The sequence below is a fragment of the Gymnodraco acuticeps genome, unplaced genomic scaffold, assembly GCF_902827175.1.
Source record: "Gymnodraco acuticeps unplaced genomic scaffold, fGymAcu1.1, whole genome shotgun sequence".
NCBI classification, from domain to species: Eukaryota; Metazoa; Chordata; class Actinopteri; order Perciformes; family Bathydraconidae; genus Gymnodraco; species Gymnodraco acuticeps.
Window position 1 is genome coordinate 218,629 of NW_022991189.1, and position 19,713 is coordinate 238,341.

General features: G+C 40.3%; 1 protein-coding gene and 1 pseudogene across 1 annotated transcript; both read right to left on the reverse strand.

Annotated features, from left to right (window-relative positions):
- Nucleotides 1-7,205, reverse strand: part of LOC117561220 — a 35,318-nt pseudogene extending 28,113 nt beyond the window's left edge.
- A 236-nt stretch (nucleotides 7,206-7,441) lies between these two features.
- Nucleotides 7,442-16,919, reverse strand: LOC117561222 (probable E3 ubiquitin-protein ligase TRIML1). The gene is made up of 2 exons (XM_034238516.1): nucleotides 16,802-16,919; nucleotides 7,442-9,123 (listed from the first exon to the last, which is right to left on the reverse strand). The coding sequence occupies exon 2, from the start codon at nucleotides 9,115-9,117 to the stop codon at nucleotides 7,480-7,482; it is 1,638 nt and encodes a 545-aa protein (XP_034094407.1). The 5' UTR covers nucleotides 9,118-9,123; nucleotides 16,802-16,919; the 3' UTR covers nucleotides 7,442-7,479.
- Nucleotides 16,920-19,713: the final 2,794 nt, after the last annotated feature.

A 19,713-nucleotide genomic window follows, 5' to 3' on the forward strand; every position in this document is an offset into this window, starting at 1 on the left:
CGGCCTATGTTGACGTTATGTCAAGTCCTGTGTCGGCTTTTTCCAACGCAAGGGGGGGGGGGCCTTAGCGTCAATTTTCAGCTTTCCGGGATGTCCATACGCTTCTATGGACGCTCATGGAAGCACGGCATTCGTTTGTGTCGACTGCCCTTAAAGGCAATGTGAGCGTCCATTCTCATTGGATAACGGAGAATTGTACACCCGGAAGTAAGTATTCCCCTTACTGTCGATTGATTTTACAGTGATATCTGCACTACTCATCGACTAAAAAACACCAGATTATCCTTGTTAATTACACAACATTGATTGGTTTAAATTGTGTGCAATGCTTTTGTATTTTTCCCCTTCGATTCGTAGAAACAAATATTTTTTCGGAGTAAAGGATGGCAGAAGACACTACACTACCCAGAATCCCCAGCTATCGTTTGGACTACACGATGTGCTCTGTTTGACAAACCCCGTGATAGTCCTCAAGCTCTGTGATTGGAGAGTGTTCTCCGAGGGTTACGCCGAGCCTCGAACAGCACTTGAAATGGGATGGAACCACGCAGACTGTCCAAAACTGGATTTGAACGGGACCACCGCGTCCCCCCCTCCCCCACCCCGTCCCCAGAACTACACATGCTGGCTATTCTGTTTCGCAACATGTTCTCTATCTATGGCACGTCTCTACTGGGAGTTGTAGTTTTAAAAGACGTTTTCCCATAATAAGAAGTTGCCAGTATTAAACTGTGTACATCCCTGGAGGTTTAGGGGATAGGAAACACTCACATTTAAAACATATAATTAATAAATGGGTGAAAATTGCTTGTGCCCATAATGGGCAGCATTAATATATACACACACATGCCAGCTAAGCAGGGGCGGATCTACCGGGGTGGCATGGGGTGGCAACTGCCACCCTAAACAATAGCCTTGCCACCCCAGCTGCCACCCCAGTTGGCATCTTTGTTTTGAAAGAAAAGTTGTTGCTCATCGGACATTTATGAGAGAAAGTCTCTAATGTCCGAGTGCAAGTGAATGCAGCACAAGATGCACGTCATGTAACCCCTCCCCCGGTGCTGGCGCGAGAGTGGAAATATGATTGGTGGCGAATTCATTTGAACGGGACGGCGCAAAACGAGAAGCCTTTCGGACCCAAGCACTGAAGGAATGAGGTATTTGCGGTCTACAATGACAGAGAAGAGAATGTCAAGTTTGGCTGCACTCAGCATTGAATCAAAACGCACTACAGCTGTTGATCTTAATACATTTGTGAGGCGTTTTGCTGAACAAGATAGGAATCGCCGCATTCAGCTGTAATAGACATGCCAACTTGATGCACTGCTCACGGATGACTCGATGAGAATAACAAACTGTTAAGATGATGACCTTGTATGCGTGTATATCTTTTTTTCTTCAATTTTAAGTCCTGAAAAAGTAAAATAAGACGGTGTGTAAAACTACACTGCCCAGCCAACAGAAAGTAACCACTTTGATTTAACTAGGCCAGTAGGTAAGGACCTTCCACTGGATAATAACTGCAGCGATGTTTTAGCTGAATACACGTTTTTTAACCCTAACTGATGCAGTTAGTCACTTCTTTAATGTTTGTTCTTTCTGATGTAAAGTCAAGGTTGTAACTGTATATCAATAATGATATAATTACTTGTTTTTCAAATTTGAAGGAGGGTGAGCAAGCATCTTGATGAACATTCATCATTAACTCCTCCAAAAAATAAATATAGTTTATTCAATAATAAATGAATATGTGAATCATAACAGTTCTTCACTATATCTGTAAAGCGTCTTTGAGCACCTGTAAAAACGCTAACAAATTAAATCTATTATTATTATTATTTATTTATACAGCTGATAGGAATAATATGATTGTTAATAGTATCATATTCATTCAGACAAACATCGATGAGGCAGTTAATTAATGTACTTATTGCAGCAGTCTGCATAGATGTGGTTCCCCTGCTGGTCTAAGAGTGAGACAAACTCATTCAGTTATTGTTCAGTTAAAATTCATTAAATTACGTCTGCCATGTTATATGTAAGGCTTTACTGATGTGCCACAATAATATCACCTATGTGATTGAGTTAAAATATTAATATTGTGGCTTTCCAAGTTAACATTGATTGTAGGGGTGTAACGGTTCACAAACATTTCGGTTCGGTACGTACCTCGTTTTTAGGTCACGGTTCGGTTCGGTACGTTTTCGGTACAGCAGAAAAAATTATCACAAAACATTAAAAACATTTTTTTTATTATTATTAAACTGTGACTAATGTATTCAAATAAATACAAAATATAGTAAAATAAACATTAAGGTGCAGCATTTCGATGAACTGAAATAATCTGTATTTGAACTGTACTAGTACCTAAGCAGCCAGCTTGACATTAGGACTTGCTTGTCATTGTATTTTCATGTTGTTTAAAGAAAGATGAACTTGTCCACATTGCTTGCTGAAATGGCAGATCTGCTGGCACTAACAATGTCTCCTGCTGTGGAGAACACCCTCTCTAGGGACAGAGGTAGCACAGCCAGGTAGCGCTTTGCTAACATGGCAACATAAGGATATTTGGCGTTTGTAATAGCTTTGGCTCGGTCTGAACTTTCTGCGAGTGGTGGAGGCTTAAATGCTAGTGGGAGTTGGGTTTGCACTTCAGTCTTTTTTCTTTTGGTACCGGTGATATTCACGTTCGGGTGATGCCTTTTCAAATGAGTGTGATGTATTGCCAGCCGCGTAACCAATGTTAGTTGAACAATACCGACAAACAGCTTTGGTTCGGTCCACCTGTCTTTGTCCGTCATCCTTGTACGTAACTGCGAAACCAAAATGTTCCCAAACCGGAGACTTCAATGATGCTGTAGGATTTTCAGCTCAACTTTATCTGCGTTCGCCATTTCGACAGTTCCTCAAATTACTGACTACATTTGAATGCATCCCTGTGACCAGCTCTCATAGTATGCCTCTCGTCCAATGAAATTACTTGGTCGCTCTATGATATATACCTGAGATTACTTCCAGAAAGTTGTTCATGTTCTAAATTGTTTAACGCTATATTCGTTCGGTACACACGTGTACCGAACCGAAGGGCCCGTACCGAATAATTTCAGTACGGGTACGTGTACCGTTACACCCCTAATTGATTGATATGATTGCGATTCAAATCAGCATATACTTCTGTCAGGGGATGCCACCCCTCAAAATCTCCTGCCACCCTCTTGCCACCCCATGAATATTTGTCTAGATCCGCCCCTGCAGCTAAGGTCAGAAGAGCTTTATTTAACAGCTGGTCTTATGTTTGTGACCCCTGTTGTTAATTGATAACATTACATTACATTAATTGATAAGCCTGAAACATGCACTTGTCAAGGTTCAGAGGCACATTTTGCAAATATGGCAGTAGCCATCGATCAGCTTAAGATAAGATATACTTTATTGATCCCAAGTTGGAACATTTGCGTTACATCAGCATGTGTAACAGTTAAATATGCAGTGGTGTTTATTTGTAAATCATTTAGTATAATCACACAAATTCTGTGTTTTATATTCAACAATTCTGTGTTCTTTATTTATTGATTGTTCAATACCTGACAAGGCCGGAGATTAAATATCTACATACATCTTATAAGAGTATAATACATTATGTATAATATCAGTTAAAAATAAGTGCTTCAACATAGTTAACATTGCTGGAGGTATGCACAAATATTGATAGATGTCTTGTAATGCACTATTGAGGAACCTGCGACCCAAGTTTTTCATTCAATGCATAACTACACCATAGTTGTGTGGGCCTATATGATATGTCAATAAACCTTAGAAAATCTTGAAATCTTGAAAGGGATGTGCAAAATAGTCATTATATACAGTCTTTAATTACGTATTAGTAGAGAATAACGAGTAATGAATATACTTTATAGGGATCCTATTAATATCTAATAATAAAAATAATGAAATTCAATAACATGCTTTAACCACTAGGTGTCCCTTTATATCAGCTGTGCACCGTTATGGTGTAAATACAGCCTATCTACCAATTGGATCAAATATAAAAGTCAGCCGAATTAGTGTTGATACTGCAAGGAGACGTATTGTGTGAAAAGAAATGTAAGATGTTGTTTAATGGCTGATATATTTATGATCCACGTCACGTTTTCAGTTCCTCATGTTTGTCTAGAAGTCTTCTCATCAGGGCTCTATAAATACAGAACTACGGCAGATATGTAATATTTAATGCAGCCGAACCGTGTATTACAATGCCGTTATGTGATGACTTTCAAAGAGAAAATCAAGCACACTCGGAATAAAGTATTATTTTTTTTTTTTTAATGTTTTTGGTCTGTTTCCGGTATTTGTTAATGACGATGTGCTCTGAGATGTGAGACTGGAATTGCACAGGGGAAAATAACGTATCTTTAGATGCGGATTTTGTTAAACTAATATGTTTTCGCTGTGGACCAACACTATACATTGACGGGGAAGGGGGTAGCAATAAAGATAACACCATTAAACAGTTACACAACATAACAGAAATAATATCGATAGCAGCGTCCCTACCAACCACCTTGGTAACAATGAAAACGTTATGGACGCAATTTCCTGAAGTAATCTTCGTAATAACTAGCAAACTAAAGATCATGTACATCCACTGCACACATAATCTGAAATAACAACTCATATTTCTCGCATCAAATGACATCAAAACGTATTTTAATGGCCAAACTAACTTTAAAATAGGCATTTTCCACCGAGAATAAAACGAAGTTCGGCCATGTTTTTTTTTCTGCAGGGAGACATTTGAAGATCACGTGACGTCAAACAGAGCACATGGTGTAGTCCAAACGATAGCTGGGGATTCTGGGTAGTGTAGTGTCTTCTGCCATCCTTTACTCCGAAAAAATATTTGTTTCTCCGAATCGAAGGGGAAAAATACAAAAGCATTGCACACAATTTAAACCAATCAATGTTGTGTAATTAACAAGGATAATCTGGTGTTTTTTAGTCGATGAGTAGTGCAGATATCACTGTAAAATCAATCGACAGTAAGGGGAATACTTACTTCCGGGTGTACAATTCTCCGTTATCCAATGAGAATGGACGCTCACATTGCCTTTAAGGGCAGCCGACACAAACGAATGCCGTGCTTCCATGAGCGTCCATAGAAGCATATGGACATCCCGGAAAGCTGAAAATGGACGCTAAGGGCCCCCCTCTTGCGTTGAAAATGGACGCTAAGGCCCCCCCCCCCTTGCGTTGGAAAAAGCCGACACAGGACTTGACATAACGTCAACATAGGCCGACCTGGGAGTGAGGATGTGTTGGCCACTTCCTTCCAGAGCCCCTCCTCCAACACATACGAACGCGCACATGACCAATGAGGGCACAAGATAAGTTTGTGCCCAGATGAGAGGCTGACAGGCAGGTAGGCCATCCAGTTATTTTAGCCGGGCCGGCTCAGATGATTGGTCGTGCTTTTTACAGCACCATGGCTTCCACAGATGATATTTTTGTATGTATTTATTGTCAAAGCATTTAATTTATTCATTTTATTCCATGGAATATAACAAGTGTTTCTGAAATAAATTACATACCTCACCTTTAATATTGAATTTAACTCATGTATTACTATTGACTGATTTTATTTTGAGTTTATTTAAAGCATCTGAGGGACCAGACCAAATAAAAAAACACTTTCTTTGTTTGAAGGCTTTCAATGGGCGAGTCAGCTTGGACGATGAGGAGGAAGAGGAGTTGTAATATCTCTTGTAATACAGTGATAATATGTAATATAACTTCCCTCCACAGGCCCCAGACCACCAATGGACCTCAGTTAAACATTTTCCCTGTCAGAGCAGAGCTTAAGCTTTGAGTTCATACAGGAAACGGGTCAGTTAGCTAAAGCTAGCTCTGAGTGTATTTTGTCTAACTTTTAAACAAGCTGAAGTTCAGTCAGTGGGTTTTGTTTTGGCAGTTTAATATGTATTGCAAACTTTCAGGGACAAAATCTATGGTTTACAATTATTTATGAAGTATATAAAGCATTCAGATTCATAAATGTCACCAAATATTTAGAAGTAAATGTGTCTCTGTAGTGTACTCACCAGTGTTGCCAGGGATTCTGCTGTTGTGAAAAAATCTGCTGGATTGTTTCTTTGGAGAGAAACAGAGCGAATGCTGCTCTGCTGTCACTGAGACGGACTTTAACTTTGATAAGATAAGCTCTCCTCTTTGAGCATGTGATCCACCTCTCAGTGGCCCGTAACTAAGAGGGAGTGGATGAAGTATTCCCATCATTTACTAAATCAAAAGTATGAATATGACATTGTGAAAAAACTTTAACACAAGTAAAATTCCTGCATTCCAAACTTCTAGTTCAAGTATTCTCATCAAAATGCACTTTATCATAACTGAAGTGCTCGTTGTGCAGTCAAATGGTGTATCAGTGCGCTACTGATGTAATCTGGAAAGTTTCCAAAGCTGTTGTTCGAGTAGAAGTGTAAGGTTGCAATAAAAAGTCCAACTACAATTAGTATTTGAGAAACACTCAGTTTTATTCATACCACCAATGAAAATACTCCATTACAAGTAAAAGTTCTGCATTTAAAATGTTTAGTTAAATGTCCTTTTTGTGGCAATTAAACTCCCAATAAATTAAGTCGCAGTTCAGCTCTTTGTTTAATGATGAAATAAAACAAACCATAACTAAAGATTAACTATACGGTCGACAAAAATGTTTGGAGGAAAAACTAACCCATTGTCTTTCCACCAACCCCGACATACAAGAGGTGACCTGAATAGGCAAGGCAAGGCTATTTATATAACACTTTTCAACACAAGGCAATTCAAAGTGCTTTACAAAAAATGAAAGATACCATAAACCACACTCTGGAGAATTACTGGAAGTGGTCAAAAAAGAAATGCGTGCTGTGTAAACAATAATGATAACAATAAACACAGGCTAACTAAGCATTTTGGCTCCTACACTCTCTCTTTTCTAAAGGCCTTAGTTGTAAAAAAAATGTTTTATGGGTGCACCTTTTGCACTACATGTACCAGTGGCATTGAGAATAAGATTGATTATGAATGCCTAATACAGTGTGGTAGTGTCTAACACGACAGGTTGGCCTTCTAGTTAGCTATCACCAAATTAGTGGCTCTTGACATTTTAATTGGAGTTATTATTTAACACCCTATGGTTAGACTTGCAGTGATGGCCTGTGTCTATTGTTCAGGCAGTGAGAGGTATTATACGAAAAGCGTTTTTTTAAGCAGATCGGGCTCTGTATGAATGTATACAATAAAAACTAATTTCCTTCGCTCAAGACATTAATGGACATGTAATTGTTTCGTGTTCATTGGTGCAGGTCATGCAGTCATTAGAATCAATGAGACCTTACATGATATCAATTTTGTTTTGAAAAATATGCCTGTAATTGTAACAAACAGCATCAAAGAAAGAAAAAAAAACATTAAATGTTTGTTCTACTCAGTGTGATTGACAGGAGAGATGATCAGAGGGGCAGAGTTGTTACCACCATAATTAAGACCTGGACCGAAATGAGGGTAGAGTTTCTCTTTGAAGCAGCAGCCAGTGAAGGAGTAGATCAGAGCTGCAGCATCAACATCATAAAAGGAGACCAGACCCTCCTCATAATCCACAAACACCCCCACCTTCTCAGGCTGAGACTTCAGAGAGAGACGGACTGCAGGACCAGCAAAAGCTGTGTACTCATTTTTAATCAGCCATATTATCCAGTAACCATTCTGAGGAGTCATTGTGATATTTCCCTTTCTGTTGATCGACTCTCTGGCCACTCCTAGAACCAACCCAGTCTTCCCTTCAACCTGAACCTCGTAATAAAATCTTCCTGAAGAGAAACTCTGCTTTGCTAAAACACGAGCACAATGATCAAATCTCTCTGGATTGTCTGGAAGATTCTTCTTCACATCACTGTCTTTAACTTGTTTTCCATCATCAGACAGGATGAGTTCAGGATGTGCTGTATCAGGATCAAGAGTCACATCCACCTCAGACTGCTGGACCCTCTTCAGCTCCACCTCAAGCAGCTTCTTCTGTTTACTGAGCGTCTCCTCCAGCTGAGTCACAGCTCTCCTCACAGTCCCCTCATATGAAGGTGGACGGACCCTGACTTCTGTCCAGTTCTTGGTGGGTGGAGCAGCGTTCAGGGACGTGAAGCTTTGGAGGAGGTGGAGCTGGTCTTCAGAGCGTGAGAGCTGCTCCACCTCAGAGCTCCTCTTCTTCAGCTCAGAGATTTCCTGTTCCAGCTCTTTGATGAAGCCTTCAGCCTGTTCCTCTGTCTCTCTCTGCTTCTCTTTGATGGTGTCGATGAGCTCGGCCTGGCTTCTCTCAACAGACTCCTTCAGAGCGGTGAAGACCTGAACACCATCTGCTATCTCTCTGTCTGCTCCTTCCTTACTGAGCTCCACTGAGCGATTCATCTCCTGGATCTTCAGTCGTCTCTTCTGGATCATCTGCTGCATTTCAGCCTCTGTCTTCCCCAGCTCAGCCTTCTTTCCTTCATATCCTTCTTTCAGAGGAACAACATCATGTGTCTTGTGGTCTAAAACAGTGCAGAGCACGCAGACACACACCTGGTCGGTCTGACAGAACAGCTCCAGCGGTTTATCGTGCTTCACACACATCCTGCTTTCCAGGTTCTCCTCAGGGTCGATCAGCTGATGTTTCTTCAGGCCTGCTCTTGTCAGGTGAGGCGCCAGGTGAGTCTCACAGTAGGACTCCAGACACACCAGGCAGGACTTCAGGGCCTTCAGTCTGGTTCCAGTGCAGGCGTCACAGGGAACTTCTCCTGGTTTGACAACTTGTTGCTCTGAGCTGCTGCTGCTGGCTTTCTGTTGAGCTGACTGTCTGAACTGAGCAGCCATCTCAGAGATGAAAGTGTTGACCTGCAGCTCAGGCTTTATGTTGAACACCTTTTTACAGTTGGGACACTGACTCGGGATATTTCTATCCCAGTGTTGAGTGATGCAGGCTTTACAGAAGTTGTGTCCACATGGTGTGCTGACTGGATCAGTGAACACATTCAGACAGATGGAGCACATAAACTGATCTTCAGTCAGCAGACAGCTGGCAGCAGACATGTCTCTCTGGGGACAAACGTTGGAAAAAACATTAAATATAGTTATAGTTTAATTATTTGTTTAAAAATAATCAAACTATGAGTCGTCCTGAATAACATACAAATAGAAACTGAGTGAAGAAGAACCCGATGTGCAGTTCAGTGTTATTTATTGGAAATCACCAAGCCAAGAAAATAGGCGACAACATGGAGATCTTTTTCACAACAATAATAAATGAAAACAGTATGATATTATATTGTTGAGCTTAAATGTAATTATTAATAAATTAACAATGATTAACTTACACACATTAATTCAGCATATGTATTGAAAGAAAACACAAAACAGGACCATGACAGAGGGAGAGGAAAAAGGTGTATTCAGGTACTGTACTTGAGTTTTCTTTTATATTTTGTATTTATACCTCTACACCAAAACTACAGCTGGACCTAATTATACTTTCAATCCAATACATTCATTGTTGATAGTTAGTTTGTTTGTTACTTTACAGATATTACAAAAATAAAATAATCAACTAAATTATGATTTAATAAACCTCAGGGTAATTTACCAAGCAGTATAATAACATGTTCTACACATTGATCCATCACTAATTTAATCCAATTTTATAATATATTTAACTTTTTAAAAAGGATTTTCTTTTTCTTATTGTAAATGTCCACATTGTGGTATTTTACTTCAATAAATGATCAGAGTACACCCTGGTCTGAGGTATTGATGTAAATGAATCCTCATAGTTATCACTAATTCCATCCTCCATACATCATTGTACTTTTAATTTGTAACTAACTTTAATCAAATTTAGTTTATCATTGCTCAGTTTGGTGTGCGTCTCTTTTGTTGGAGCCAACCCGTTTGTCACGATGCGATGTAACCAGCATTTAACTGCATCGCCCTATACAAACATGTTGGGGATCAAATCCGACATGAGAGGCTTCTCAATACTCAAATGTCCCCTCCTCGACTCCTCGGTCCTCCGGTAGTGACCCGGAAATGAATTTCAGCGCGCCATTTTGAAGGACATCTCATTTCTCTAAATGCACTTCGAGGATCGAGCGTCGAGGAGGCTCTCTGGAGGAGCTCTAACCGAGGATACACTGATGGGTCCTCCACGGCTCCTCCGCGGATGCATTTCCGGGAACGGTGGAGACGTGACGCACGGCCGGACTTATCTCAGCCAATGACAGCTCTGCATGCATCCCCTGGATATTATTTTAGAAACTGCTTTCAACGCGTCGCGATGTTTCCAGAGAGAACAGCTGTAAGGTCCGTGCAGAAAGCAGAGCAGTGTGTATAATATATATCACTCAGTATAACAGGCCTACTCTCTTTATTTGCTTTAGTTTAGTAGATATCTACAAACAATATATTTTTCAAAGACCATTTAGTGCTTCACATAATAAAATACACAACGGCTGGAGCCTGATTATGCTGTAGGAGCAGTAGGTGTGTGTGTGTTACAGTGTGTAGGTGTGGTACAGTGTGTAGGTGTGTGTGGTACAGTGTGTAGGTGTGTGTGTGTGGTACAGTGTGTAGGTGTGTGTGTGTGTGTGGTACAGTGTGTAGGTGTGTGTGGTAGAGTGTGTGTAGGTGTGTGTGTGTGTGTGTGTGTGTGTGTGTGTGTGTGTGTGTGTGTGTGTGTGTGTGTGTGTGTGTGTGTGTGTTGTACAGTGCGTAGATGCGGCGGACAGACGGGTCTCAGTTGGTTTGGTGTCCTCTGCTTACTTTTAATAGGCCTACTTGTAAATACAACTTTTGGCCGTAATTTAAATTCCCCATTTCAGTGACCAGAGAGAGGGGGGGATATATCCAGTCTCTGATTGTGTTACGTTATTATGAGAGTGCTCTCATACTTTAAATTGTATATATTTATATACATATATTTGTGTGTGTGTGTCCGCATCTGTGCCTGTTATTGTCTCATTATACCGCACTCTCAATGAATTCAAAGTAAATATGTGGGGGAACAATGTTCAGCTGATCTAACAGAGATACAGCGCTATGACAAAACACTCGACAGCTGATGCAGCTGTTGCCACGTAATAATGAACGGACGTCGCTTTAAAATGACCGCTCAGAGGAGAGGAGTTCTCATTTATTTAAAAGTCTGCTGCTTCCCCTCCTCTCTCCTCGGTCCTCCGCTCGCATCTCCTGTGGGCGGGACTAAGGCCCAATCCCAAACCACTCCCTCGACCCTACCCCTCCGTGACTGAGTGAACTCCGTCTGTAGCCACACTCTCAGCTCAACGAGGCTCCCTCCTGTCAGGTGGAGGGAGTAAACACAGCAGCAAGCTTTGGGACGGCCTCCCCTCTCTCCGGCAGAAACAGGAAATGCCGTAACTGTATCTAACAACGGTTTCAAATCAGCATCTCTTAGACCAAATGTAAATTAATAACTCAAATAAAACTCCAAACATATTTCATTGTGTTGTTGTCTTTTTTGTAAAGCTCTTTTAGTTTTAAACCTGATGTTTATAAGCTTCTTAGTTTTTGCAACAGTCTGTAAATATACACAACTTTATAATAAAATGCACACATTTACCTTTTTCTAGACTAAACACAGGTTTGATCCTAAGTTAAAACATGAGGTCATCATGAGGTTGTTAACACCGCAGTTTATCAGTGGATGTTTGCTGGAACTACTTGTAAACAGCTTGTTTCCTGACGGACACACGTGGAGTCCGGTCAGGTAGAGACCGGTCTCAAGTCAGCACCGATGCAGACTCGCTGTTTGAGGTCTTGATAGCCCACTCCCCCTCCACACTCGTTGGTTTGGAACAGCCCTCAATATGGCGGACCCTCCGCGTGAACGGAGGGGTAGGGTGTAGGGGGCGGTTTGGGAATGGGCCTAAGTCTCGAGGAGGGGAGTCGAGGAGGGGAGTCGAGGAGGAGACATTTAAGAATTAAGAAACCTCTATGGTCTGCAGTGTAGCGTCTGAAAACGTTTCATTTAGCTCTGCTGGAGACTGGGGCGGATACGGAGAGTCAAGAGAGGCTTCTCAATACTCAAATTTCCCCTCCTCGACTCCTCGGTCCTCGGTCCTCCGGTAGTGACCCGGAAATGAATTTCAGCGCGCCATTTTGAAGGACATCTAATTTCTCTAAATGCACACCGAGGACCAAGGATCGAGCGTCGAGGAGGCTCTCTGGAGGAGCTCTAACCGAGGATACACTGATGGTTCCTCCACGGATGCATTTCCGGGAACGGTGGAGGCGTGACGCACGGCCGGACTTATCTCAGCCAATCACAGCTCTGCATGCATCCCCTGGATATTATTTTAGAAACTGCTTTCATCGCGTCGCGATGTTTCCAGAGAGAACAGCTGTGAGGTCCGTGCAGAAAGCAGAGCAGTGTGTATAATATATATCACTCAGTATAACAGGCCTACATTACTCTCTGTATTTGCTTTAGTTTAGTAGATATCTACAAACAAAGAGTCGATATTTTTCTAAGACCATTGCTTCATATAATAAAATACACAACGGCTTATGCTTTAGGAGCTGTAGGTGTGTGTGGTACAGTGTGTAGGTGTGTGTTGTACAGTGCGTAAATGCGGCGGACAGACGGGTCTCAGTTGGTTTGGTGTCCTCTGCTTACTTTTAATACTTGTAAATACAACTTTTGGCCCGTAATTTCAATTCCCCATTTCAGCGACCAGAGAGAGGGGGGGATATATCCAGTCTCTGATTGTGTTACGTTATTATGAGAGTGCTCTCATACTTTAAATTGTATATATATATATATAAATATATTTGTGTGTGTGTGTCCGCATCTGTAGCCTGTTATTGTCTCATTATACCGCACTCTCAATGAATTCAAAGTAAATATGTGGGGGAACAATGTTTAGCTGATCTAACAGAGCAACCCAGTCTCACGGCATTTCGTGTTCACCAACACGATTTTTAATCTATTGATTCGTGTTCACCAACACGATTTGCCCCTTTTTTTCGTGTTGCACAGCATGATTTTAAAAGCAATGTATTTCTACTGCCTGCAGCACGTCTTTTTCTCCGGTCGGGTCGAGGAAGACCGGAAGCTGTGTGGTTCATAAAAACATGTTCTTACTCAATATCAAGCCACAGTTATTGCTTTTATTTGAAATCGTATAATTTCGGACTTTTGTTGCCGTCTGTGAGGAAAATAAATGGGGCTCAGAGCCTTAGGATACGGAAATCTGTATTTTTAAAATCTTTTTTTCCTTCTAATCTGTTATTCTTTTCAAAATAACACACTGTTATTTACTCCCCAATAACACACAATTATCCTTGCTTTTATTTATTGGTTTAATTCCATAATCTCGGGCTTTTTTGGCGTCCGTCAGGAACTGAATTTCAAAATAACCGGAAACAGACGTAGGCATTTCGAGCGATTACCCAGGATCCTCAGCTATGGTTTTAAGCTCGTTGTTTTAGCTGCAATGCATGCTGGGATTTGGTGTTTATATGATATGAAATCCGGAAAACATTTTAAAAGAATAAAATAATACTTAATTCCGAGCGCTCTTGCTTTTCTCTTTGAAAGTCATCACATAACGGCATTGTAATACACGGTTCGGCTGCATTGTATATTACAGATCTGTCGTAGTTCTTTATTTATAAAGCCCTGATGAGAAGACCTTTGGAAAAACTGAGAAAATGCCGCCGAAACTGAATACTTGACGTGGATCATAAATATATTCAACAATTAAACAACATCTTCAATTTCTCTTCACACAATACGTCTCCTTGCAGTATCAACACTAATTCGGCTGACTTTTACATTTGATCTAATTCACAGATAGGTTATATTTACACCATAACGGTGCACAGCTGATATAAAAGGACTGTAGTTTTTAAAGATATTACTGATTTTCTTTGAATGTAAGAATATAAATACTGAGTCTGAAATAGTATAGCAATATGCTGTAAAATTATGTGAAAGCATGCATAAAACTACACATTTTCAGATATTGTACGAAAACAAAAGTGTCCTACACTAATAATACAAAGTTATTATGGCTGTGTGTACCTTGTGTGCACCGCCAAGTGGTTAAAGCACGTGATTGAATTATTGTGTTTTATTTGATTAAAAAAATATTAAGAGTACATACTTTCATAGGGGGAAACCCTGAGTTGCTCCCGATGGCATGGCCAACGGTGTGTGAATGTTAGGTCCTAGAGCAAGTGGTACTGCTCTGTATGAATGGGTGTGAATGGGTGAATGACATGTAGTATGTAAAGCGCTTTGAGGGGTCGTAAAGACTGGATAAAGCGCTATATAAGTACAGTCCATTTACAGTCCATTTACCATTTATAAATATAGAATATAAAAAATCAAGAAGATACTATAAGTGATCTCTACAATAAAACAGTTTAGTGCAGAATGTACAAAGATATTAATAGGAGGAGGTGCAAAACAGAAAAACGAATTAACCTTTATTTAAACATTAAATAACAGATTAAGGTCTTCTTTTAAATAAGAAAAAAACTTTGGGGGTATCTATCTACAGATAAATATTAAGCCTGACAAAGTACTTAACGTCTAATATATTGCTTTCCTGCAATGTTAAATATGTTGAAGCACTTATTTTAACTGATATTATGCATATGAATTATACTCGTATGTATGTAGATAGAATAAGAAATGTGCAGAATGTGACAGTTTAATGGTGGAGGTACACACATATTGATAAATGTCTTGTAATGCACTGTTGAGGAACCTGTGACCCAAGTGTTTCATTCATTGCATAACTACACTGTAGTTGTGTATATGATATGTCAATACACCTTTGAAAATCTTGAAAGGGATGTGAAAAATAGCCATAATATATAGTCTTTAATTAACTATTAGTAGAGAATAACGAGTAATGAATATACTTTATTACTCGTTTCCATTCATGTCAATTGCAGATACATGTTTAGTCTTCTCAAGCACCAACTATCAAATATCTCTCCTGATTGTTGGCACTTGACAATCACCTTACCTGAATTTTACTCAGGTGTAACTAAAGTCTGATTTAAGGGTTGTTTATATTTCACATAATTAATCAGAATCTGCAAAGTAACTCAAATAAATGCAGTGGAGTACAAATACCAGCTTAACCTCTGAATTGTAGTGGAGTAGAATTACAAAGTAACAATGAGCTGTCATGTGGGTATTAATGCTGTGCATTATGGACACAAGCGATCTTCACCCATTTATTAATTATATGTTTTACATTTGATAACGGCAATGTGTTTAATACTGGCAACTTCTAATTGTGGGAAAAACGAAAACGTTCAGTAGAGACGTCCCATAGAACATTTTGCGAAACACAATAGCCAGCATGTGTAGTTCTGGGGGGGCGTTCGATTCCAGTTTTGGATAGTCTGGCGTGGTTTCGTTCCATTTCACACAGCTGTTTGACGCTCTGTGTAACCTTACGGGGACTGTAGTCCTAAACGATAGCTGGGGATTATGGGTAGTGTAGTGTCTTCGGCCATCCTAAACTCAGAAATGTTGACAATCGCAATGATGCTCGAAATGTCCCTTATAGGCCTACCTCTGTTTCCGGTTATTTTTATTTTGAAATTCAGTTCCTGACGGACGCCAAAAAAGCCCGAGATTATGGAATTAAACCAATAAATAAAAGCAAGGATAATTGTGTGTTATTGGTGAGTAAATAACAGTGTGTTATTTTGAAAAGAATATCGAATTAGAAGGAAAAAAATATTTTAAAATACAGATTTCAGTATTCTGAGGCTCTGAGCCCCATTTATTTTCCTCACAGACGTCAACAAAAGTCCGAAATTATACGATTTCAAATAAAAGCAATAACTGTGGCTTGATATTGAGTAAGAACATGTTTTTATGAACCACACAGCTTCCGGTCTTCCTCGACCCAACCGGAGAAAAAGACGTGCTGCAGGCAATAGAAATACATTGCTTTTAAAATCGTGCTGTGCAACACGAAAAAAAGGGGCAAATCGTGTTGGTGAACACGAATCAATAGATTAAAAATCGTGTTGGTGAACACGAAATGCCGTGATACTGGGTTGAACAGAGATACAGCGCTATGACAAAACACTCGACAGCTGATGCAGCTGTTGCCACGTAATAATGAACGGACGTCGCTTTAAAATGACCGCTCAGAGGAGAGGAGTTCTCATTTCTTTAAACGTCTGCTGCTTCCCCTTCCGCTCGCATCTCCTGTGGGCGGGTCTAAGTCTCGAGGAGGGGAGTCGAGGAGGGGAAATATGAGTATTGACAAGCCTCTAAGGAGTTCGCAAATGTTACTTTAGATTATTTTTGCAAAGGGTTTGAATGTATTTACATAATGTATTGAGGCTGCCTCTCACTGCCTGCTTCCAGTCACTTTTATAGCCGTAGCATTTAGCTGCTTTTAGGGTTGTTAAACATACTTCCTGTTTGAGCAGAGCTGAGGCTTTGAGTTCATACAGGAAACAGGGCTGGAAGTTAGCCTAAGCTAATGCTAGCTGTGACGTTACCCTGTCTAAACTTCACTAGCCAGAGTTTAGTCACTGGGTTTGGTTTTAAACCTGCTTTGTACTCAAGTCTAAATGTAAACGTTTTTATCTTAAAAGACAAATGTATATGGCCAAATATTCACTATATGTCTGAACAGACGTATCAGCCTCAGATTCTGATTAAACTAAACCTTGTTCAAATATTTAGTTAGTGATTGTGTGTATGTAGTGTACTCACCAGTGTTTGGCAGAGATTCTGCTGTGTTGTTGAGAGAAAGCTGCTGGATTCAGTCGAGTGTGTATTTAGAGAGAAACTGAGAGACTTGTCAGGACTGCAGCTCTGCTTTACCTTTACTTTTACGTCAGTGCAGTTGAAGCTCTCCTATCAGTGTTGCTCCACCTCTCACTGGCCCTTCGCCAAGAGGGAGTGGAGGAAATATTCAGGTTATTCATTGAAGTAAAATAACTAATACAACACTGTGAAAGATACTATAGTACAAGTTAAAGTCCTGCATTCAAAACTGTCCATCAGTAAAAGTATGTATGTCAGTCAAGATCACAATCACAACATCAGTTTTGTAGTGTTTATATAGCTCTAGTGGAGGATATCATGAAGCCTTGTTCCGATGCTGTACTAGAGCGTAGTTATTATATAATTTTAACTTGAAACAAACACAACATAAGGGTTAAAGACTGAATCACATTTAGTGAGCATTTGTTATTTGTCTAACCCCAAGACCCCAAAGTAAATCAGCAGTTTTCACAAGTAGATTATAATAATGTTCAAAGAAAATCGGTTAAATCATCAGTTCATCTAAAACAATTATAAACTGAAAAAAACAACCCATTCCTAAATGAATTCATGTAAAATAAACACATCCTAGAACATCATCAAACATATCATAAGAGCTTTGTTAACAAGCCATTGAACGCTGTAATAATGCTAATGACAAATACAATAAAACACCCTGACCAAATTGTAAGAAGATCAGACAAAAACTGTAGGAGGAGTTTGTTGAAAGATGGCACCAAAAAATGCAAAAAGTGGTCAAAAATGGCACATACATTTAAAACTGGCCGACTTCCTGTTTGATTTACGATACGCCTCCAAGAGACTTTTCTGGGCGTCTCACCATGCCAGACATGCCTACCAAATATCAGACTTGTAGATGAAAGCACAACGAGGGGCTGTATGATAGCAACCTTGTAGAGGGCGCGATAGAGCTGTTTTGCCTGCATTGATAATGAGACCCCTAACATATCAATTTGTTTGTTTGTTGGTTCAAGTTTGCAAATAGTCTCCATCATTTCAGCATAATAAGGCCCTCAAAAATACTTATCATTACTTGTAAATTATAATAATTAAAAATAAATTACAGTAATAACAATAGGTCCTCTGCTCTGACCTATGGTTCAAGGTTCAAGGCTTTTATTGGTCAGGTAGCTACAGCGTAGTTATGACGATGACAATCTTAGGTCACAAGGCCCTATTAATGCTACTACTCTGCTTCTGTTATTGTTATAAAAGTTATTATGTCTTATATCAAGTGTAAAGATATATTCTGGCAACATTGCAGGGACAGGTGCTTTGCCAGCTCGCCAAATGTCCATTGTTCGATCATCTGATTGTACTCAGCTGTCACCATGCGTCACAGAGAGAGTGCAGAGCAAAGGGCTCATCATCTATTTTTCTAAGAATAACCCTGACCTCCCTCCTCTTCCTCTTTGCCACCGAGCCGCCTTGTTCCCTCGCTGAGTGTCGGTGGCAGCGGCATCCATCACGGGCCGGAGAGGAGCTTCCTGTCGGATTCATCCATCTCCTCCCTCCACCTCTCGAGGGAAGAGAGGACGGCTGCTGTGACCTGGAACATGGAGGTCACAGGGTCAAACTACTTCAAAATAAAAGTCTTTAAAAGCTTGAAAACTTAGGGATGAACTGGAGGAGATCTTCTGAAAGCTCACGACAAACAGCTGAATAGTAAAACACTGACAGTATCGACTCTGCATTATTACATTAATAATGTAACATTACACACCTACGGACAACCCACTATGCCACACGCCTCCCTATTAATAACATTTAGTTCCTAGTGTTGTACTTTTACTTGTATTTGAAAGTATGTGTCAGTAGTGGAATGAGGCAAAATAATATTTAAGTGCTTGAGTTCAAATGTAGTACCTGTTATTTACTTTACTACCATGTAATGCTACTTTATACTTCCACTGCATCTTAGGCGGCGTAGGGAGGCGTGTGGCGCAGTGGACTAGTGTGTTGGTGTTGGGATCAGGGAGCACAGGTTCAAACCCCACTGCAGTCAGCATGTCGTTGTGTCCCTGAGACACTTCACCCCAAATCGCTCCTGTGGGGATTGTCCACAGTATAGAGTATGTAAGTCGCTTTGGATAAAAGCATCTAACAAGTGACATGTAATGTAATCTTATGATTGAATATTAAAGAGGCATTTGGGCTTTTCCCTTCACTGTAGTGTGTTATTTAGGTTTTTGTGCATTTAAATGGTCTCCCTGTGGAGGTTAAAACGTTTGAGTTTTAAGTTAACGACCATTTGAAATCTTATTGGATCAATTCAAACTCATTCGATCAAAGAAAAATGACTGAAAGGTGAAACAGGAATCATGTTCTCAGAGAAACTCAACACACAGAGAGCATTATCGCCCCCTGCTGTGAAAATAAAGCAACACATCTCTTGGAAAACCTTGAATTTATTTTTCTAATCATGGAAACATCCTTGAAAAAGTGCGGTAAGAAGTTTGTTTTTAACTTTTTCTGGGACCGCAGACATCTTTTTAAGGCAAATGGAGTTTGTCTGAACAAGTCAGGAGTGAAATTGTTTATCTCTAACATATTCAACTGCCTGCGTCATCAATCTGTTCCCTCTGCCAAGGACAAGCGGCAAGAGGAATCAAAACAGGAGAAAGACACAACACATCGCGCAGAAAACCCTGAAGAAGTATCACTGCACCCGCCTGAGGAATGTTCTGATTATGGGAGACCTATGACACAAATGGAGGAGTCTCCACTGCCCGTCACCCTCCCTGTCAACGCCTTTGAGGATACTCTTCATTCATCCCCCAGCTCTCTCTACTCTCCGCTCACCCTCTCACCCTCGCCCACCCCCCTGGAGTTCAATG